The sequence below is a fragment of the Caretta caretta genome, chromosome 19, assembly GCF_965140235.1.
Source record: "Caretta caretta isolate rCarCar2 chromosome 19, rCarCar1.hap1, whole genome shotgun sequence".
NCBI classification, from domain to species: Eukaryota; Metazoa; Chordata; order Testudines; family Cheloniidae; genus Caretta; species Caretta caretta.
The window spans coordinates 19,227,459-19,250,930 of NC_134224.1; the positions used below are offsets into that span (position 1 = coordinate 19,227,459).

Sequence of the window (23,472 nt, forward strand, 5' to 3'; positions counted from 1 at the left end):
ATGGAAGTTCATATGGTCTCTGTGGGTGATAATGAAGAGACCTGTACCTTTGGGTAGACAACAGGTGGTGGGATTTTCATTTTGAGGCAGGAGTATAGATGCCTAACGAGCGAAGAGTAGCCCTGGAGTCTTTTAGTGTATACAAAGACTCATCTTTCTTCCGATTGAAGAGATTTATCTATGGTATTCTGGACCTCCCTAGGAAAACAAGAAGCATGAAGCCTAGACTTTCTGTGCATCAAAATAGCTGTAGCCATGGCCCCGGAAGAGGTATCAGCCATATCCACTGCAGACTGGAGGGTAGTTTTGGCTATGAGTTTGCCTTCTTCAGTGAGGGCCTGAAAGCAGGCATGAACTTGTTGTGGGAGACTATTTGTGAATTCCTTGAATTTAGCGTAATTCAGGAAGTCCTATTTAGCCAACAATGCTTGATAATTGGCTATCCTGAACTGTAAACTAGAGGAAGAGGAAGAGAAGACTTTCCTCTGTAGAAGATCTAGACACTTCCCTTCCTTGTCCACTAGCGTGGATTGAGGGTGGTGTTGTTTAGCTCTCTCAGCAGCAGCCTGAACTACCAGTGAGTTTGGAGCTGGGTGGGAAAAGAAGAATTCTGAGCCTTTGACCAGGACACTGTACCATCACTCCTCTCCTTTAGGAGTGGCGGTGCATGTGGCAGCATATGCCACACGGTCTTGGCTGGCTCCAGTATGGTTTCATTGATTCTCAGAGCTATTCTCTCTGGTCCTAAAGACTGAAGAATGTCCAGAATCTTTTCCAGTGGGATTTGGAGTTCCCCCGCAACTCTCTGTAGATCTTGAAATTGTCTGAAGTCATCAAGTGGGGAAGGGGATGATGCAGTCACAGCTTTGTCCAGCGACGAGGATGGGGGTCTAGCCGGTTCTGGAGGGACCATCAGAACCAGGGTATAAAATTCTTCCTCCTCCGCTACGGGATTTGTGGGCCTGCTTGAGGGATCCCTAGTGGGTGAAGCAGGTGGCAACACTCTCACAGACCAGGCAAGCTCCGAATGAGGATGCTGCAATATCCTAATGGTCCCCAATATGGCCAGTAAGACAGATGCATAGGAGGTTGTTCCCATTGGTGTGTCAGTCTCCATGATGGTGTATAGGAGCAGTACCGTACAGGTGGTTCTGCCCCTGGTTACAATTCACTGGAAGAGAAAAAGGCAGATTCCAGTTCCAATAGTGGTACTGTCAGAACTGATGGAATGGTGTACAAACATATGCAAAGAAGGCGAGAGACCCTGTACCATAAGCATATCCATAGCAGGGACTTACGTTCTCCGGAAGTGGAGGGGCCTAATAGAGATGACAATTCTGCATCCAGCAAGGTGAATCATAGAATCATAGAATATCAGGGTTGGAAGGGACCCCAGAAGGTCATCTAGTCCAACCCCCTGCTCAAAGCAGGACCAATTCCCAGTTAAATCAGACTTCTTTGGGTGCAGCCATGGCTCCAGATTTACCTGGTGTAAGAAGCACTCTCTCTTTCCTGGTCGCCAGTACCGATGCTGATGTCTGTCCCAGTGCAAGAGGTTCTCTCTTCTTGTGAGGGGCTGGAGATGGCGGTACCGACAGTTCGCCACCTGGAACCATTGGATCCCATTGTTTATGGGTCTTCTTCTCAGGCCAGTGGGACTTAAAATGTGCTGTGGCCCCTGGGGCTGAGCTGTCCAGTTTCCTGAACTTGGAGGAAGACTTAGTCCCAGGCTTATTGGAGTGCTTTCTAATCTCCCAACTAGGCCCCATCATGGGGTCTGTGGAGGTGCTTCTGCTGGCATCAGAGTTTGACGTAGCACCAGGAGGTGCACTCCTCACAGAATCAGGCCGATGTACAGTGGGGAGGGAGGGGTGTTCCCTGGCATGTATCTGACTGCAGTCTCATGACCATCTCCATGAGATACTTGTGGAGATGAAGTGCACAGCCCTCTCAGGTACAGTTGGGGAAGGACTACACAAAGCTGTGATGTGAGCTTCTCCCAAGCAGTAGAGGCACCACTGAATTGGTTGTCACTTACTGAGAGGGATAGTGGTCAAGAGATTCAGAGTTTGAAACCCAAAGTCCTCGTCATAGTCTGATATCCGAAGAGGGGTATGAATGGGGGCAGAAAATCCCTGAAGTCTTCACTAAACTGTTAAAACTATTAATTATTAAAACTAGAAATAAAACTAGGTAAACTGTCTTAAAAACCGATAAAGCTATTTACAACTGCAATTAGAACAGCATGAGAGAGGAGGACACAAAGTTCTGACCCAGACCATGTGGTGGTGAGAAGGAACTGGAGATGCAGTCGGTCCACCCCACCCTTTATATCACCTTGGACAGAAGCACGAGGAGAGTCAGGGCACATGCACGGACCAATGGACACTACTTTCAAATTCTCTGAGCGCATGATGTGCATGCATAACCATAGTGGAATACAATAGGGACCATCACTTGAAGAACTTGTAGTGTGGTAGCAAGGTCCACACAGCCAGTTAGTGCACAGCAAGCGGAGTGCACTATAGATTTATACCTCAGCTTGCTATGCACTAATTCTTCATGTACACAAGCCCTCAGTGGATTGTAGACAGTATGCACCATGGAAGTCCTCAAACGGGGACCCTCACAGAGTTCTATTCTGTCACCTCTTGTTCATCTGTATTAAAAGGCACTGGGGGACATTTTTAGGCATTCTGAAAATCCAGGGCTATCAGTATGCTGATGACACTAAGCTCCACCTCTGCCACTGTCTCACTGTGTGACCTTCTGCGAGTTGTTTATTCTGCATCTCAGTTTCCCATCTGCAAAATGAAACTACTTACCCTCACAGTGGTTTTGAGAAACTTTTTCTGTAAAGCTCTGAGAGCTTCAGATTAACTGTGCTTTAGCAGTGCAAATGATTATAACAGACTCCACTCAGTGTTTGTGTTGAGGTAGTGACAATTTATGAGAGATGGTTCCCACTCATTTGTCATTACCAAACAACAATCCCTGCCCAAAGGAAATCACAATCTAGGATTTAGACAATGCACAAAGAGGAATGAACAGGCAAATAGGGGAATGGGGAAGACACAGTAATGACAGAGGCAGGAATGTTGCATTAGTAGTCACAACCAAGGCCAGGCAGTAGCGATATGTAGGCATCGCAGCAAAGGTGGGTTTTAAAGAGGGATTTAAGAGGTTGCGATAATGGCTTTGTGAATTTTGACGAGGAATTCTTCTCGAGAACAGGGATATGCGTGGGAGAGGTTAGGAAGGTGTCTATGAGAGAAAGTGACAGGAGGGAGATGGAGATTGGCATCATTAGTAGAACAAAAGCAGGGGATGGCCTCTGATAAGTAATTAGATTTGAAAGATAAGGTGAGGTAAACGGTGAAGGACCAAGAAGTTTTTGCTTGGTGCAGAGGACCCTGAGGAACCAATGGACACAAAGAAGGGAGTGAGGGGGTCAGAACGAGCCTTACTTTCACTTGACATGGGAAGGTTTGGGCCAAGGTTTGAAGATTCAGATTTCTGATCACTGACTTCTGTGGTGCTCACTTGACTGAAAGGATAAAAGCACACATTAGCCACCAACATCACCAATCTGTGCACTAACAGCACTGGAAGTTTTAAGCAATTGCTTTTGACCTTCCTAGCTAACATTGGCCACAGGCTGCTAGGGAAACATTCTGCATTCTGCACTATTTCACATATACCAACACACAGTAGAATCTGGAAGATATCCTTGCATTTCTTTGTACAAACCTCAAATCCTCACGTCCTTCAGAGTATTAACTCACTAATTTTCTCAAAATAATAAACTTTTAATAGAACACAGAAATCTAATACAACCTTTGTTGCAACGTGTAAATGTTCCCAAAGGGACAAAAACAATCCATGTCACAGCTGGGTCGTGGGTGGCCAAATTTAGTAGTCAGAGCCAGAGTCCACAGTCACAAGATAGGGTTTAGGAGTCAGCTGGGTCAGGATACCAGGAGCTAGGGGTTAAAGTAACGCTAAGGACTTACCGGTACGGAGGGCCGGGGTCCTGAGCAAGGTGGGGTGAGGCCTCGGAAGAAAGGGCCGGGGCCTTTAAATCCCCAGACCCTTTAAATCGCTGCCGGAGCTGGAGGGCTCCCAGCCGCTGCCGCTACCCCAGGGCTCCAGCAGCAGGGCTCTGGCGGCGATTTAAAGGGCCTCGGGCTCCGGCTGCTGCCAGGAGCCCAGGGCCCTTTTAAACTGTCGGCCTAGGGAAGCTGCTCCCTGTCGGTACAGTCGGCTGTTTACCGGCTCTTGCCAGTATACCATACTGGACCATACCGGCTTACTTTCACCTCTGCCAGGAGACAAACTGGGGATCAGAACAACAAATCAGGAACCAGAGTCAGGCCGGATCAGGACACTGAGAGGTCAGAACCACAAATCAGATGCCACGAAATCAAGCAGCAGGAGCAGGAAACACAAGGCACGCAGTCCAGAATGGGATGGAGCCCAGTTGTTTGGACAGCTTCCTGTTCCTACTGCTGGCTTAAGTAGGACCAACCAGCAAAGCCTCAAACTGGAGCTGGTCTTCTCTGGTCCCAGGCAGGCAAGCATCAGCAGACTGCCAAATGGAGGGCTGGAGCATGGCTGCTCCTGGAAATCGTGCAGACCCAGGTTTGAGACTCACGGGTCACGACAATCCAATTAAAGACAGAAAAACAATCAGAAAAGACAATGCTGTCCCACTCATTTTCTCATACAATTTGATATGCATAGCACGCTTCTCTCTAAATGTAGTAATAGTGATTAATATTATCAAAGTAAAAGATGTACTTAAAAAGAGCTACTAAGCAAAAATTATGTACCATTGAATTAATTCCAAAATAAAAGATCCTATCAATCAGAGAATTCCTTACACAGTGAATGGTTGTCTCACCTGACTGCTCCAGGGAATGTATTAAATAGAGCACTACAACGCAACATTAAAAGCAAGATGTAAGTTGATGCTATTTAAATTCTATGCAGTCATTCACAGAAAATGCTTTTGGCAAGATTTAGCATTCTTATAAAAGCTCATAGTGTCTCAAAGAATATAAATGAAGATGAATGATAAAAGCCCATGTCTTGTGAAAAATGCACAAAGCAACCTGCTTTCTCAACTGAAGCATTCAATGAAAACAAGAACCTGACAATTGGTCAAAACTAACATCAAAATCAGTACTACACACCTTAAATTTTGTTCTCCAGATTCCTGCATCTTGGCCTTTTTCACCTGCAAAGATGAAAATGTTCAAAGACACCATGAGTGAGATCTGTCCTTGACAATCTCTGTACACAAGTGACAGGCTGCAGTTAGAAGCTAATCATTGTTTGCAACACAGTTATTAGTAGTTGTTTGAATTCAAGTAGCCTTGTGGTTGAGTCCTGGAGTTAAATAGTGAAACCTGTAGGTTCTCTCATTTAAACAGCTACTGCTACCCCAGAATTTGTTTGCAAGGTTGCTTTTTCCCTGTCTCCCTCCCGCCCCAGCCACTCCCCGCCCACTTTTTTGCACTGGGATACTGAACTCCCAAGGTTTGATAGGGACCTTTCTTTGTAACCCAAGGAACTTCATTAATTCTAAAACAATCCTATTCTGAACAGATCTAGCACTCAGACTGCACCCAGTGCTCAGCTGCCATGAACTAGGATCCCTTACCCTCTCCCTAGCTAAATAATGCTTGAGGCAAGAAGTTTAAATCATTTCTTTGTTCACAACAGTAGCAAATCGGAAGTCCCAACTTGCATTTTTGAGAAAGAGAAATTAAACTAGTATTTAATACTGCATTTGTGGATGGCTCAGTAGTCTAATGGTAGCATGATGTACTATTGTAGGGGGATCAATTTAAACAAAGATTTGGTCAGTCACTTCTGGTCCAAAATGGACTGGGATTCTATCATAGAATATCAGGGTTGGAAGGGACCTCAGGAGATCATCTAGTCCAACCCTCTGCTCAAAGCAGGACCAATCCCCAGTTTTTGCCCCAGATTCCTAAATGGCCCCCTCAAGGATTGAACGCAACTCTTGGGTTTAGCAGGCCAATGCTCAAACCACTGAGCTATCCCTCCCCCCAATTGTTTTCAATTTTGAATTTTTATAACTCAGCTTCCAGTCCCCAGATCTTGCAGTACTTCTCAAACAAGCCATTTAAATTCTCTTAATCTTTCTCAGGTGAGAAAACCTGGATTTGTGCTGGAAATGGCCCACCTTGATTTTCATAGACATTGTAAGGAGAGTGGTCACTTTGGATAAGCTACTACCAGCAGGAGAGTGAGTTTGTGTGTGTGGTTTTTGGAAAAAAAAAGGGGGGGGGGTGAGAAAACCTGGATTTGTGCTGGAAATGGCCCAACTTGATTATCATACACATTGTAAGGAGAGTGATCACTTTAGATAAGCTATTACCAGCAGGAGAGTGGGGTGGGAGGAGGTATTGTTTCATGGTCTCTGTGTATATAATGTCTTCTGCAGTTTCCACAGTATGCATCCGATGAAGTGAGCTGTAGCTCACGAAAGCTTATGCTCAAATAAATTGGTTAGTCTCTAAGGTGCCACAAGTACTCCTTTTCTTTTTGCGAATACAGACTAACACGGCTGTTACTCTGAAACCTGTCATTTATAAAAAGCAATTCATGTAAAGTTCAAGCAGACATTACAGTTATTCCGTATTTGAATAATACTTACTGAAATAAGAAATAATAAATTGTCTGGAATTACTCCTTTTTCCCCATTCTTCCAAATATTTTGGAAACACATATCACATAAGTAGTCAATAATATGTAACAGATTATCTTTTGTACTAGTAATCAGTAGTTTTGTAATAGATTAGATTTTCAAAGTAACTGTTGCCATAATTAATCACAGGGGGGAAAAACTGGGAATCCAGATACATAAAATATCAATCAAGTGCTAATGAGCTAGTAGCATTTTGCAAGGATTAATTCATTCCTTTCCTTATTTTTAAATGTTAACAATAGGTTTCAACAATGCTCTCTCTGTGAAAAATAATGTTAGCTACATTCATTAGTTCCCTTCTTTACTATGTACAGGTGACAAACAAATATTTACAGGCAATACAAATCAGTATTGACCATCAGTGCAGTGGTCAATCTATTCCACTGTTCCATCTCTGACAGTGGTAGGAGACTAAGAAGAAATTGCAAGGAAATTCATAGTGGGTAGTTTTGGAATAACCTGTCCATAGAGTAAGTTTCCTCCTAACTCCTGTCAGAGGCTGGCTTATAACTGAAGCATGAGTAATCACAGACCTATGTTTTCCTTACCTATGGATGCTATTATGGATGTTTTCATGACCTATATAAATGTCTGATCTTCTTTGAATCATACAGAGCTCTGAATCTCAATGGAATCTTCTTGCGGCAGTTTTCATAGAACATCAGGGTTGGAAGGGACCACAGGAGGTCATCTAGTACAACCCCCTGCTCAAAGCAGGACCAATCCCCAATTTTTGCCCCAGATCTCTAAATAGCTCCCTCAAGGATTGAACTCACAACCCTGGTTTAGCAGGCCAATGCTCAAATCACTGAGCTATCCCTCCCCCCACTCATATGTGTTTAGTATAGGAGAGTGGCAAAGAGTCCTGTGGCACCTTATAGACTAACAGATTTATTGGAGCATAAGCTTTCGTGGGTGAATACCCACTTTGTCGGATGCATGTAGTGGAAATTTCCAGAGGCAGGTAGGTATAAATATGCAAGCAAGAATCAGGCTAGGGATAACGAGGTTAGTTCAATCAGGGAGGATGAGGCCCTCTTCTAGCAGTTGAAGTGTGAACACCAAGGAAGGAGAAACTGCTTTTGGAGTTGGCGAGCCAGTCACAGTCTGTTTAATCCTGAGCGGATGGTGTCAAATTTGCAAATGAACTGAAGCTCAGCAGTTTCTCTTTGAAGTCTGGTCCTGAAGTTTTTTTGCTGCAGGATGGCTACCTTTAAATCTGCTAGTGTGTGTCCAGGGAGATTGAAGTGTTCTCCTACAGGTTTTTGTGTATTGCCATTCCTAATATCTGATGTGTGTCCATTTATCCGTTTATGTAGGGACTGTCCAGTTTGGCCGATGTATATAGCAGAGGGGCATTGCTGGCACATGATGGCATAGTATAGGAGAGTATTTCTTTGATTAGTTTTAAATTTCCTGCCTTTCAGTTTCACTGAATGTCCCCATGTCAGTTTATCTATTCTTGTGATACATAAAGAGTTACAAAATATTAACTAGATTTTTCAGACTAGTTAACTGGAAGAGATGCAGTTCTTCAGTCTGAACATCCCCAAAATATTTCCTATGCAAAGATTATTAAATCTACATTCCTCCCCAAAATATCCCCATGTTTTCTAGTACATTTGATAACTTCAGTATAAAAAGTAGCCACAGCCTACCATAAAAATGAAGTAATGTTTTCTCATTTTGTTTGCATCAAGCTTGACTGAATTCTAAATATAACATTGTCACTCATTTTTTGTCTGTAAAGTAATGTGTTTAATTATTACACTGTTGCATTTACTTTAAAGTTAGATGTAGGACTTTATATCAAATATGCTGACTATTATCCTGCATTCACATTTTCTCTTCCAGAACTGACAACAACATTCCATCTAAGTAATTTAAAAAACAAATATGCACTAACATTTCAAATATCTTTAAGAACTTTGTTGACAAATTTTCTATCAAGAAGAGCATGATCAGTGATAAGAAGCACCTCAGGAATTTTGAAACTGTAAATATAAATAGTAAAAATTAAAATGTCTTGTTTTTGTTACAGTATTTAAAAATGAGTTATTCACCCTAAAATCTTTATTAGCAGAACTTTGGATTTAGGATGCAGCAAACAGGATTTAAAAACATATATCACTCCAACCATACGTCTTACCTACAGACACAGTTAAATTAAATTAAATTAAACTAAATTAAAGGTGACAATACTGCTCTCCTGCAACAGCTGCTCACAATGTACTAGGGAATAGGGAACTTCTCTAAGCTCTCCAGGGTACCAGAAGAAATTAAAGAGCGTAGAGTTTATAGTAACTATTTTACAAGTGCTATCTTAAGTAGTAATTTTTCAATTTCTATATATGGTTTGAAACCATATATTTCATTGTACAGGTTCTGAACAAAGCAAATATTTATTATCCATTATTTTAATCTAAGATATTAAAAACTTCAAATGTACCTATTTACTTGTTTTATTACTGTAGTTTGTATAACCCCAGTGAGGCTAATGGACAATATATTTTACCAACAGCAAGAATGATCCCCACTTCTAGAAACAATAAATGTAAGACATATTTCCTGTTATCCTTTAGAATAATCACAATTGACTTTTTTTAGACTACTGATTTATTTTCCAATAATTTATAATATTTTACAAATATACTTACTGGTTGTTCTGGTAAGTCTTGTGCCTCTTCCATGAGTATTAATTTTTAAATATGCTTAAATGATTAGAATGGGTGTCTTCATCTGCAGTCTTCAAAGCCTGTTAAAAAAGGTGTTCATAGCTTTATATACTTTGTGAAGTGCTTATCATTTAGGCTATCAGAGAATATTCATTTCTATATTTTCTGCTCTCAAGCTTTCTAAAGTCATGTTGCCATCTCTAAAATAAGAGACCAAACTCACATATGGAGGTTTTCTAAAACAAAGATTTATCAGTAAGCCCCAAAGACATAAACAATGGTGGTGGGGGGGGGGGTTAAACGCACGTGGCACATTTCTACTGCATTTCCCTTGTAACATACTCACTATAGAAGCCAATATATTAAACATTTCAATCATACACGTGTGCTGTGATTGTAAAAAACACTTTAGGATTACCAGAGTTAATTTAAGTGATCAACTGCGGGCTACAATGTCAGTAAACAGAATGATAAAATCTAACCTGTTTTAATTTAGGACATTTACATAACTGTCACACAAAAAATCAGGACAAGACTCACAACTAAATGTTTCTACAAGCAAGACTGATTATTAGCAATTACTGTTTAAATTACACACTTAAGAAAGAGTAGTCTGACCTTTTATTTTGAAAGAAAAAGTTAATTTCAAAGAAAGTAAAGCTTTTAGTACTAAATGCTATCTGTATTAAGGGCCGACGGCAACAAGCAAGAGTCAACACCCACTGGAATTACCACAGAAAAGTGAGCGTTCTGAAGGAGACTACTTTCAGAATTGTTTTACTGAATTCCTATTGTCTGCTACTCAAAAAAATTAAATAAAAACATTACTTCCCCAGTGTTTTTTTCATTTGCTGGCTTTTTGGCATTTAAAAAAATAAAATCCACTAGACTTATGTCAATAAACAATACCAACAGGACGCAAAATGTAAGTGGTTAAATAGTGACAGCCAACTTTGAATATGAACTATTACAGTTTAAAGTTTAATTTCTCTTCCATCACCTCTTTATCTCCAAACCACTGACGTAAAACCCATCAGCCAAACTCTGCTCACAACGCTGAAATCAATGAGTGTTTCAAGAACTGATTTACCTTCAATACGCATTCAATGGAGTAAGACACTTCTCCCACGATGTACACTAAGTTATAAACAATTTCATACCCTCCCTAGAAATCAGTCTTCCCCACAAAAAGACACATAGCACACAAAAGAGGTGCACAACCATTTTACAGCTAGGTAAAAGCAACCACAAAAAGCACTGAAAGAATACATAATAAGTTAGGAATACATGAACAACAGCAATGTGCATAATTTACTGACTGTGTTAGACTCTGATCCTGTCACATTGCCATGGGCTTCAATGGAAACAGGATTGGCCCTATATTCATATCATATAGCAGCTGTTCTCTCACCATTTAGGTTCTTATATTTTGCCCATCACTGTGGTATCTGAGTACCTTCCATATAATGAAATCATCCCAATTAAAAATAAATAGGTTGAGAGGTATGACCGTATACAATATATTCAAACTGAGCCCAAAAATCCAGTTCAGTTCAAACCAAAACTAATTTTTTAAAAATTTTCTCAAAAAAAAAAAAAAAATCACTTTGGGTCAAACAAAACCTGTTTGTCCTGAAATTTCTCAGTTCTCCATTTTGGGGTTGTGGGTGGGAGGATTATTGTGTACACACACACACACCTTTTTAATTAGCTAAACTTCAAAGCAAAACACTTTCAAAACAAAAAGACAAAAGGTTTAATTTTGAAATGGCCAAAACAAACCACTTGACTTTTTTGTTTTTTTCCCCATTTTTGTTTCAGTAACCTAAAAAATGCATTTATCTGTGAATTTACTATTCGCTGAAAATTTTTTGCTCAGATCTACTTATAACCACTCTGGTCCTTAACTCATGCTGGTTATTGAAAAGCATCACAGTCTCTGAGCACGGGCAGGAGATCTTGTGTGGCACGTACAATTTCATATTGACACAGGAGCAAAACGCACAAAAGATTTCTGTTCCCAAATCAGTGGGAAGCACTGCAGGGTCTGTAACAAGGGTGATCTTATACACTGTGGCCAAAATTTTCAAAAGGGCTTAAAAGTCCCATTTTCAAAAGTTACTTTAGGCACTTAGGCTCTTAAGCATCGTCTTTCACTGAGATTAAGACTCTTAAGTGACAGACACTTCTAAAAAATTTACTCTGTATATACTGCACAGCAGATGAAGGAGTGGGCGGTAGTCTGAATTTGTGGTTTGTCTGTTTAAATTCATAGCCTCATTTTACATATAAAAAGTTAATTTCCTTTTTAATTAAATTTTTGTAATTTACTCCTTTTAATAAATAAAGACTAAAAAGAAAAATTGTGGAATTTAAAGATTCTTGAAATAGTTTCAGAACTACAGAGTAAATTCTGTGAAAGTTTAAAGCTGAAACAAAAAAGAAGATGATTACTTCATAAATAAAATTTTGATTCAAATCCTATCTGACATTTTGACCTAATGCTTCCATAACGTTTTTTTATTCAGTTTGGTTTTCCATAGAAAGCAAGAGTGAAAACTACCTTAGTTTTCTGATCTGGATTTATAATTTTTTTTTCAAATGAATCAAAAGGGCAAATTTGTTCTCACAAACACTGGAATTAGCTTTGAACAACTTAAGCCAAACTCACATCTAGTTTATAAACAGAGTTACAATTACAATCAGAAGATCCTCCTTCTCAAACAAATAGGACATCTTGCTACCATGAATGCAGAAAGCCAGGACCGGTGCAATCACTAGGCGAACTCGGCGATCGCCTAGGGCGCCAAGTGGTTGGGGGCGGTGGTGGAGCGGAGATGAGCTGGGGCAGGGGGGCAAAGGGAGGGCCGCCTGCAGCAAGCAACGGGGGCGGGGGGGGGGCAGCACACAGGGGAACCGCTCCCTGCCCCAGCTCACCTCAGCTCCGCCTCCTCCCCTGAGCCCTGCCCCGCTCTGCTTTTCTCCCTCCCAGGCTTGCGCACCGAACAGCTGATTGGCGCCGCAAGCCTGGGAGGTGGCGGAAGCGCCGGCGTGCTCCAGGAGCAGGCGGAGCAGAGGTGAGCTGGGGCGGGGAGCTGCCGCGGGGGGCTCCCCAGGCCGAGGGGAGGGGGCGGCGGGGAGCTGCCGCAGGGAGGGCGGCGGGGGCAGCGCAAGGTGGAAGTTTCGTCTAGGGCGTGAAACCTCCTTGCACCGGCCCTGCAGAAAGCTTCTCCAAATCAAACCATTTATTACACCTGTCATAAATATAAAGGGAAGGGTAAACCCCTTTGAAATCCCTCCTGGCCAGGGGAAAGCTCCTCTCACCTGTAAAGGGTTAAGAAGCTAAAGGTAACCTCGCTGGCACCTGACCAAAATAACCAATGAGGAGACAAGATACTTTCAAAAGCTGGGAGGAGGGAGAAAAACAAAGGGTCTGTCTGTCTGTCTGTATGCTGTTTTCTGCCAGGGATAGACCAGGAATGGAGTCTTAGAACTTTTATAATGACAGGTTTCAGAGTAACAGCCGTGTTAGTCTTTATTCGCAAAAAGAAAAGGAGTACTTGTACCGTGGAAACTGCAGCAGACTTTATATATACATCTGTGTATATATAAAGTCTGCTGCAGTTTCCACGGTATGCATCCGATGAAGTGAGCTGTAGCTCACGAAAGCTCATGCTCAAATAAATTGGTTAGTCTCTAAGGTGCCACAAGTACTCCTTTTCTTTTTAGAACTTTTAGTAAGTAATCTAGCTAGGTATGTGTTAGATTATGATTTCTTTAAATGGCTGAGAAAAGAATTGTGCTGAATAGAATAACTATTTCTGTCTGTGTATCTTTTTTGTAACTTAAGGTTTTGCCTAGAGGGGTTCTCTATGTTTTTGAATCTAATTACCCTGTAAGATATCTACCATCCTGACTTTACAGGGGGGATTTCTTCATTTCTATTTACTTCTATTTTTATTAAAAGTCTTCTTGTAAGAAAACTGAATGCTTTTTCATTGTTCTCAGATCCAAGGGTTTGGGTCTGTGGTCACCTATGCAAATCGGTGAGGCTTTTTATCCAACATTTCCCAGGAAAGGGGGGGTGCAAGTGTTGGGAGGATTGTTCATTGTTCTTAAGATCCAAGGGTCTGGGTCTGTAGTCACCTAGGCAAATTGGTGAGGCTTTTTACCAAACCTTGTCCAGGAAGTGGGGTGCAAGGTTTTGGGAAGTATTTTGGGGGGAAGGACGCGTCCAAACAGCTCTTCCCCAGTAACCAGTATTAGTTTGGTGGTGGTAGCGGCCAGTCCAAGGACAACGGGTGTAATATTTTGTACCTTGGGGAAGTTTTGACCTAAGCTGGTAAAGATAAGCTTAGGAGGTTTTTCATGCAGGTCCCCACATCTGTACCCTAGAGTTCAGAGTGGGGGAGGAACCTTCACAACACCAAAATCAAAATGGAGAAACTTCTCGTCCAGGTGACAACTGAACTTGAGCCAAGACTGTTTCCCAGAGGAAAGTAGAGTGTGAAACATTTGCTACAATGAATAGCCATTTATACGGAGGACATCCTATAGAGAGCAATCCAAGTTGCAGCTAGAGTTACAGAGAAGCAGACAGAACACAACCAGCAGAAGAGAAAGCATGCCTTACAGATATTGGGATACCTATAGTGCAGTTGGATAGAGGACTAGGAGTTCTCTAAGCAACATAGCTTTTTAGTTTAGAGTGTCTGTTTAATGTTTTATTCACCTTTTGTCAGGACACAAGGTGGGTGGCATATGCCATATTATTTAGCAAACACACGCCTTGGCTGGCAGAAAGTTGTTAAAAAGTTAGAGAAAATGAATTCTAATTTTTATTACAAACTAATTTAAAAAGCAGATTTTTTAACTCATGAAAAATTAAGGTAACCATGCTTTGATAAATGTATCTACACACTTTCCACTAGATAATCTTTAAAACCAGTACAATCATATTTTACCAAACACACGCCCAAGCATCCTTAGGTCCCCTACATAGTCTGAACTGTTGTACTCTTTCCTTTAGTCCACATACTTGGGTCTTCAAAACTTCCAAATGATGGCCAACCTTGTAAAAAACATGAAGTCACAGCAAGAGGAAAGTAACTGGTACCCAGGAATATAAACCTGTATACAAAACATGAATAATTCAAAAACCTACAGCAAGCCACTGAATGACAGGAGGCAGTCTGGAGTTTCAAGATTCTGAATAAGACTTGTGAAACAGTACATTTCTTTTTTAATTGTGAAAAATAACTTGCATCCTTTAATAAAACAGTTCAGTGTTTAACTGCTGAACTGTCTTCAAGAAACAAGATTCTACTAAAAATAAATAGCAATGTTCATCAGCTACAAAATAGAATGACAGAGACCCACTGAAATCTGAATCAAATTAATAAAGTTTTAGTGCTGATATTTTATTTAAACCTGATTTGTAATTTTATTAATTAATTTAAGCTATTTTATTATCATTGCGGGCAAGTAGTTGTTTGCTAGAGTCAGTATTATTAAAAAATAATAAAAAAAAATATTCCAAAAAGACAGATGCTTTACACATCATTTCTTTAGTTTGTTCAATTTACTGAAAAATCATTCTCCTAAACTTCAAAATAAAAGACACAAAAAGCAAGAAGCATGGACTATAACATTTCATATATCAATTTCTCTGGCTTCTGTTCCTATAGCAAAATTCTGACACTGTATCTCCATGCCAAACCTGTGTTAAAAGTACTGACAAGTAAAAAGGAGTCATGTTGCATTAAATCCTATTTTAAAAATCTTAAACAGGCAAGTTTGGAATGTTAAACCTCAGTGAGGATGTAGATAATTCCCTCAGAAACCCAGATTGATATTAGTAGCAAATACTCCTTTTCCGGAACCATCTGCTTTGGCTTTGAGTCTTTAAAATTTCAGCTGGAACTAAGTACGTCTCTCAAATTGCAAATGATTAAAGTTAAAGATACTGTGATATGAATACCAACAAATAATTAAAATATCAGTGAAAAGATACTTTTTTCCCTCAAACTGTATTTGCTTGAATGTATACTTTTCAGATTCTATACAATTTTAAATAATGAAATTAAAGATACTGAATAGAAAACTATAATGAAATATTTCACAATGATACACCTTGAGGTTTTAAAATGTACAATATTTAACACATTTATTTCAATCCCTTATCCACCCAAGGGCCACTAATATATTGTTTCTGCATGTGGTAGCAGTTAATTCTGGAATGAAGGGGTTAAAATAATGCTAAGGTTCTAAGCTACGATGGAAAAAGAGACATTTCATGATGATCTGCCCCATTTCTCTACCCTATAGGCATACGAAATTAGACATTAGACAGCAGACAGCTCTGTTAGGTCACCTAGTGCATCATCCAACCAATGCAAGATTATGCCTTAAAATATACTTCAACACTTCAAAATGTATGGTATTGCAGATTGCTCGGTGTTCAGAGACTCTGCAGTATCTAGGTACAATGAGATGTGGAAGATCCCCAAGATCACTTTTCTGTATTTAGTTTCTGTATTTGATTTCCCTTCGGGTTTCACTGAATTAAAAAATACAGCAGAGGGAGATGAGGACAAGAACACTAAATTAGTATTACGTACTGTATTGTTACCAGGTTGTCTTACACTGACATTGTAGAAGATCCAAAAAGCGAGTGCTAGTTTTACTACTGTAACAATGATTCTGTGCCATACTGTCACTGTGCATAGACACACTAATGCAGTAGTCATAACACGGAGTTAAAGACTCCATATGGGGACCACAAAACAAAAAAGAAACTGTAGTTATTTAAAATTAAGTCCAATTGCGATCCATAGGTTTGTATACAAAGTTTTAAGACATTGTAAAAAAGAAAAGAATTGGAAAGTGACTTATTTGTTTATAGTTGATATCAAAAGCTGCTTCTGTGAAATAGCTACTGCCCCCTAATTTTTAGTTTACAGAAAACCACACATTTTATGGATACTATACAAACTCCACTGATTTCTTTATGATGCATTGGATCTGTTTTATTACTGTCACTTTTGCTCTGGGTGTTTAATTTCCTTCTCTCCATACGATGACTATTGTACAATACATACAGCGCCTACTAGATTAGCATGTCTTTGAGCAGTGATAATATAGCACAGAATCTAGCAAATTATTCAAGCATTTGTGGCCTTCTGGACCATCTACAATGTCAATAAGAAAAATTCTGTTCACATTCACTTTGTACTATACTCAAAAGATCTACTAGAAACACTATTAAAATAAAAATTCAATATTCCCACAAGTGCCTTTTTAATACCATAAACCAACAAAGGGGAAAAAAAGACAGAAACTTAATGCAGTAAAGGAACCTTAAAGGGTCTGCCTTTAAAACAATCTAAAGCAAATAAATGTAGAGTGAAGGCTGCTGCTTCCTACAACACAGGCAATACTGGTGTGCAGTGGGCTGTAGATACTAGGCACAAACAGAATCTGAAGCTGTTAAAATGAAAATTTTCCACATTAATACAGAGGGACAAAATTTCCTATTAAAACACAGGGGGATAAAAAAATCCTATTTGCCAAATGGAAAAGGGCTCCCTAGGGGGAAAATGCTGTCAAGATGATAGACTACAAATAAAGTAACCAGAAAAACTTAAAATAAACTGTAAAACACTGAAGCCTTTTAAGCCATTTCTTAGCAAACTCTACCTCTAAAGTCCGTTTACAGTATTTGTACACATTACTCTATCACATCTCCTTTTTGCAGAATGAATATGCCCAGTTTTACAGTGACAATGCTGACTACAGAAAAAACTGTCTAGTGCTATCTATGTTATAGTTAACAGAAAAAAAGTAAATATAATTCATAGAATCATAGAATCATAGAATATAAGGGTTGGAAGGGACCCCAGAAGGTCATCTAGTCCAACCCCCTGCTCGAAGCAGGACCAATTCCCAGTTAAATCGAGCTAGTCTAGCCTTGTTGGCATTTTGAGATAAGAGGCCAAGGACACTCAACTTCCTCTCTTATCCTAAAAAGAGCTGGACCCTTCAGGACAGGGTTGAGGCAGCTTACTTAGCGAGATTGCACTGTTACAGCCTCACTATGTCTACACAGTATTGGAGGCCCTCACCCTCCAGGACTGTCAATCCAATACCTTTTGTCAGCAGCAAATTCAGTCAAAAATTGTACTGTCATGATGAGAAAAAGCTAATGGAAACTATTCAAACAAGGTCTATGCAAACTGCTTTCAATTTAGTTTGACACTAAAGGATGCAGTGGAGTAGGCTAGACCCAAAAATTCACCTCTGGATTGGTGTATTTTTCAATTCACCACTCTCACACCGTAAAGCAAAGGAACAAGTTTGAATAAGGGTATGTCTACACAGCCGATGTTGAAGCGCTGCTGCGGCAGAGCTTCTAAACATGGCTGTGTTTTCGTGGCTCCAGAGCTGGGAGAGAGGTCGCCCAGCGCTGTAAAAAAACCCACCTCCGTGAAGGGAATAGTTACCAGCATTGTAGCACTGTCTACACTGCCAATTTACAGCGCTGAAACTTGCATCGCTCAGGGGTGTTTTTTCACATCCCTGAGCAAGGAAAGTTTCAGCACTGTAAGTGGTAGTGTAGACAAGGAGGTAGTTAAATCATTGTTAAATCATTAAATTGTTAGATCCCAGAAGGTTGATGATTGCACTGAATCTATTGTACAAATACCACAAGGAGATTTACATGTTTCCGCCCCAACATATATTGTCCTGTAACTTTTTTGTGGAATCAGGAAGTAGAACCACTTAAATAGGTAAGGAGTTTGAGGATTTCTGTATCTGCATTGCTAATTGCTTTATTAGTCTGAATTTGGACCCAAAAGATGGTAACTTTTCATTTCCCACACAATGACCTCTGTTCCTCCATGTCAAAATATGAGCAGGCATGCATATGCAAGCAGAGAGAGAGAGAGGTCTCCTTCCTGATCCAAAGGGGAGACATCCTTGTGCCCTGGTCCCTACTCAAAGGCCAGTTCAGATGCGTTCCTCAGGTTTTCCAACTATTTCATTAATCAGCTGGCCAAAATTTTCCAATTTTTCGTTCATTTCCCTTAGTGACATCCTATTCCCCACATCCAAGTCCTCTTCTTCAATTAATCAGTGTTCTACCTGGAATCAGCCAGCAAGGGGCCTCAGTTTAGTTCCAAATTTAGACAATTTTCCAATTTGTTTTAAGTTCAGACCTATGTGAAATGAATTGGGGCTTCAGCTGGAACTCTTACTAGTCTAGCTGTCCAGGAGTGAGTAAATCTGAGGACTAAACTTCACTTTTTCTCTCCCTGAAGGGGTCACTCCAGGGCAGAGGGATGGCAGGATGTGTACCTGGGGAAGCTTGTGCCACCACAACAATGCAAACAGATAACTAAGTGAACAAAAAGAAGGCTTGAGTCTCTAGAATGGTTAATCTGGAAATTTTCAATAACACAAAATTTACTTTAAAAACATGCTCAGAACGAAAAGTAGCAGCAGCATTCAGTGACCAATATTAACTTCAGTGATTCATTTTATTAAAAGCCATTTTTCTGTATGTGCCACTAAGAGAGGAGAGAATTTTATCATTTTTAAGTAGATAATTCCCCTTGCAAAAGTAATCCCTGAAGTAGGATTGAAGGATCAAGTGCCATCTGGATCCAGTGATTTTCTAAACTAATTTCAACAGTTATATCCAGGATACATATCCAAAATTTAGCCACCTTCAGACCCTCCCACCAGATGTGGAAGAAAGCCCCACCCCACACACACACACTTGCCTGCATGCACTGCATTTACATTTTAATATCTTTTCTATGTGAGAAGTGGTAAAACCCCATGGAACCAGCACCTTAGTGATTCTCTTTAACAGAAACACCAACAGGGGAAAAAGAAAAGGAGTACTTGTGGAACCTTAGAGACTAACCAATTTATTTGAGCATGAGCTTTCATGAGTTACAGCTCACTTCATCGGATGCATACTGTGGAAACTGCAGAAGACATTATATATACACAGAGACCATGAAACAATACCTCCTTCCACCCCACTCTCCTGCTGGTAATAGCTTATCTAAAGTGATCATCAAGTTGGGCCATTTCCAGCACAAATCCAGGTTTTCTCACGCTCCGCCCCCCCCCCCCCCCCACACACAAACTCATTCTCTTGCTGGTAATAGCCCATCCAAAGTGACCACTCTCTTTAAAATGTGCATGATAATCAAGGTGGGCCATTTCCAGCACAAATCCAGGTTTTCTCACCCCCCTCCCCACCCACACACACACAAACTCACTCTCCTGCTGGCAATAGCTCATCCAAACTGACCACTCTCCTTACAATGTGCATGATAATCAAGGTGGGCCATTTCCAGCATAAATCCAAGTTTAACCAGAACGTCGGGGGGGGGGGGGGAGGGGGGGGATTGGTGGATGTGCAGGTGAATGAGCCTCTGATAGTGTGGCTGATGTTATTAGGCCCTTTGATGGTGTCCCCTGAATAGATATGTGGGCACAGTTGGCAACGGGCTTTGTTGCAAGGATAGGTTCCTGGGTTAGTGGTTCTGTTGTGTGGTATGTGGTTGTTGGTGAGTATTTGCTTCAGGTTGGGGGGCTGTCTGTAGGCAAAGACTGGCCTGTCTCCCAAGATTTGAGAGAGTGTTGGGTCATCCTTCAGGATAGGTTGTAGATCCTTAATAATGCGTTGGAGGGGTTTTAGTTGGGGGCTGAAGGTGACCGCTAGTGGCGTTCTGTTATTTTCTTTGTTAGGCCTGTCCTGTAGTAGGTGACTTCTGGGAACTCTTCTGGCTCTATCAATCTGTTTCTTCACTTCCGCAGGTGGGTATTGTAGTTGTAAGAGTGCTTGATAGAGATCTTGTAGGTGTTTGTCTCTGTCTGAGGGGTTGGAGCAAATGCGGTTGTATCGTAGAGCTTGGCTGTTGACGATGGATCGTGTGGTGTGGTCAGGGTGAAAGCTGGAGGCATGTAGGTAGGAATAGCGGTCAGTAGGTTTCCGGTATAAGGTGGTGTTTATGTGACCATTGTTTATTAGCACTGTAGTGTCCAGGAAGTGGATCTCTTGTGTGGACTGGACCAGGCTAAGGTTGATGGTGGGATGGAAATTGTTGAAATCATGGTGGAATTCCTCAAGGGCTTCTTTTCCATGGGTCCAGATGATGAAGATGTCATCAATATAGCGCAAGTAGAGTAGGGGCGTTAGGGGACGAGAGCTGAGGAAGCGTTGTTCTAACTCAGCCATAAAAATGTTGGCATACTGTGGGGCCATGCGGGTACCCATAGCAGTGCCGCTGATCTGAACGTATACATTGTCCCCAAATGTAAAATAGTTATGGGTAAGGACAAAGTCACAAAAGTTCAGCCACCAGGTTAGCCGTGACATTATCGGGGATAGTGTTCTTGACGGGTGTAGTCCATCTTTGTGTGGAATGTTGGTGTAGAGGGCTTCTACATCCATAGTGGCCAAGATGGTGTTATCAGGAAGATCACTGATGGATTGTAGTTTCCTCAGGAAGTCAGTGGTGTCTCGAAGGTAGCTGGGAGTGCTGGTACCGTAGGGCCTGAGGAGGGAGTCTACATAGCCAGACAATCCTGCTGTCAGGGTGCCAATGCCTGAGATGATGGGGCGCCCAGGATTTCCAGGTTTATGGATCTTGGGTAGTAGATAGAATATCCCAGGTCGGAGTTCCAGGGGTGTGTCTGTGCGGATTTGATCTTGTGCTTTTTCAGGGAGTTTCTTGAGCAAATGCTGTAGTTGCTTTTGGTAACTCTCAGTGGGATCATAGGGTAATGGCTTGTAGAAAGTGGTGTTGGAGAGTTGCCGAGCAGGCTCTTGTTCATATTCCGAACTATTCATGATGACGACAGCAGCTCCTTTGTCAGCCTTTTTGATTATGATGTCAGAGTTGTTTCTGAGGCTGTGGATGGCATTGTGTTCTGCACGGCTGAGGTTATGGGGCAAGTGATGCTGCTTTTCCACAATTTCAGCCCGTGCACGTCGGCGGAAGCAGTCTATGTAGAAGTCCAGGCTGCTGTTTTGACCTTCAGGAGGAGTCCACCTAGAATCCTTCTTTTTGTAATGTTGGTAGGGAGGCCTCTGTGGATTAGTATGTTGTTCAGAGGTATTTTGGAAATATTCCTTGAGTCGGAGACGTCGAAAATAGGATTCTAGGTCACCACAGAACTGTATCATGTTTGTGGGGGTGGGGGGGCAGAAGGAGAGGCCCCGAGATAAGACAGCTGCTTCTGCTGGGCTGAGAGTATAGTTGGATAGGTTAACAATATTGCTGGGTGGGTTGAGGGAACCACTGCTGTGGCCCCTTGTAGCATGTAGTAGTTTAGAAAATTTAGTGTCCTTTTTCTTTTGTAGAGAAGCAAAGTGTGCGTTGTAAATGGCTTGTCTAGTTTTAGTAAAATCCAGCCAAGAGGAAGTTTGTGTGGAAGGTTGGTTTTTTATGAGAGTATCCATTTTTGAGAGCTCATTCTTAATCTTTCCCTGTTTGCTGTAGAGGATGTTGATCAGGTGATTCCGCAGTTTCTTTGAGAGCGTGTGGCACAAGCTGTCAGCACAGTCTGTGTGGTATGTAGATTGTAATGGATTTTCTACCTTCAGTCCTTTTGCTACAATGTCCATCCTACTGACCGCTATTCCTACCTACATGCCTCCAGCTTTCACCCTGACCACACCACACGATCCATCGTCTACAGCCAAGCTCTGCGATACAACCGCATGTGCTCCAACCCCTCAGACAGAGACAAACACCTACAAGATCTCTATCAAGCACTCTTACAACTACAATACCCACCTGCGGAAGTGAAGAAACAGATTGATAGAGCCAGAAGAGTTCCCAGAAGTCACCTACTACAGGACAGGCCTAACAAAGAAAATAACAGAACGCCACTAGCGGTCACCTTCAGCCCCCAACTAAAACCCCTCCAACGCATTATTAAGGATCTACAACCTATCCTGAAGGATGACCCAACACTCTCTCAAATCTTGGGAGACAGGCCAGTCCTTGCCTACAGACAGCCCCCCAACCTGAAACAAATACTCACCAACAACCACATACCACACAACAGAACCACTAACCCAGGAACCTATCCTTGCAACAAAGCCCGTTGCCAACTGTGCCCACATATCTATTCAGGGGACACCATCAAAGGGCCTAATAACATCAGCCACACTATCAGAGGCTTGTTTACCTGCACATCCACCAATGTGATATATGCCATCATGTGCCAGCAATGCCCCTCTGCCATGTACATTGGTCAAACTGGACAGTCTCTACGTAAAAGAATAAATGGACACAAATCAGATGTCAAGAATTATAACATTCATAAACCAGTCGGACAACACTTCAATCTCTCTGGTCACGCAATCACAGACATGAAGGTCGCTATCTTACAACAAAAAAACTTCAAATCCAGACTCCAGCGAGTAACTGCTGAATTGGAATTCATTTGCAAATTGGATACTATTAATTTAGGCTTAAATAGAGACTGGGAGTGGCTAAGTCATTATGCAAGGTAGCCTATTTCCCCTTGTTTTTTTTCTAACCCCCCCCCCCCCCCCGACGTTCTGGTTAAACTTGGATTTATGCTGGAAATGGCCCACCTTGATTATCATGCACATTGTAAGGAGAGTGGTCGCTTTGGATGAGCTATCACCAGCAGGAGAGTGAGTTTGTGGGGGGGGGGGGCGGGGGCGGAGCGTGAGAAAACCTGGATTTGTGCTGGAAATGGCCCAACTTGATGATCACTTTAGATAAGCTATTACCAGCAGGAGAGTGGGGTGGAAGGAGGTATTGTTTCATGGTCTCTGTGTATATATAATGTCTTCTGCAGTTTCCACAGTATGCATCCGATGAAGTGAGCTGTAGCTCACGAAAGCTCATGCTCAAATAAATTGGTTAGTCTCTAAGGTTCCACAAGTACTCCTTTTCTTTTTGCGAATACAGACTAACACGGCTGTTGCTCTGAAACTCTAGAAAAGGTAGTGTTTTTTAATAGAACCATAATTGCACAGGACTCCTTAAGAGTTCT

At 41.4% G+C, this 23,472-nt stretch overlaps 1 protein-coding gene across 1 annotated transcript in view; it reads right to left on the bottom strand.

The window, feature by feature from the left end:
• Window positions 1-23,472, bottom strand: part of EYA3 (EYA transcriptional coactivator and phosphatase 3) — a 138,912-nt gene that overhangs the window by 70,473 nt on the left and 44,967 nt on the right. The window contains 4 exon segments of the mRNA XM_048825899.2: window positions 3,468-3,547; window positions 5,196-5,239; window positions 9,397-9,440; window positions 9,443-9,494. Of these exon segments, the coding sequence (XP_048681856.1) occupies window positions 3,468-3,547; window positions 5,196-5,239; window positions 9,397-9,440; window positions 9,443-9,494 (220 nt within the window).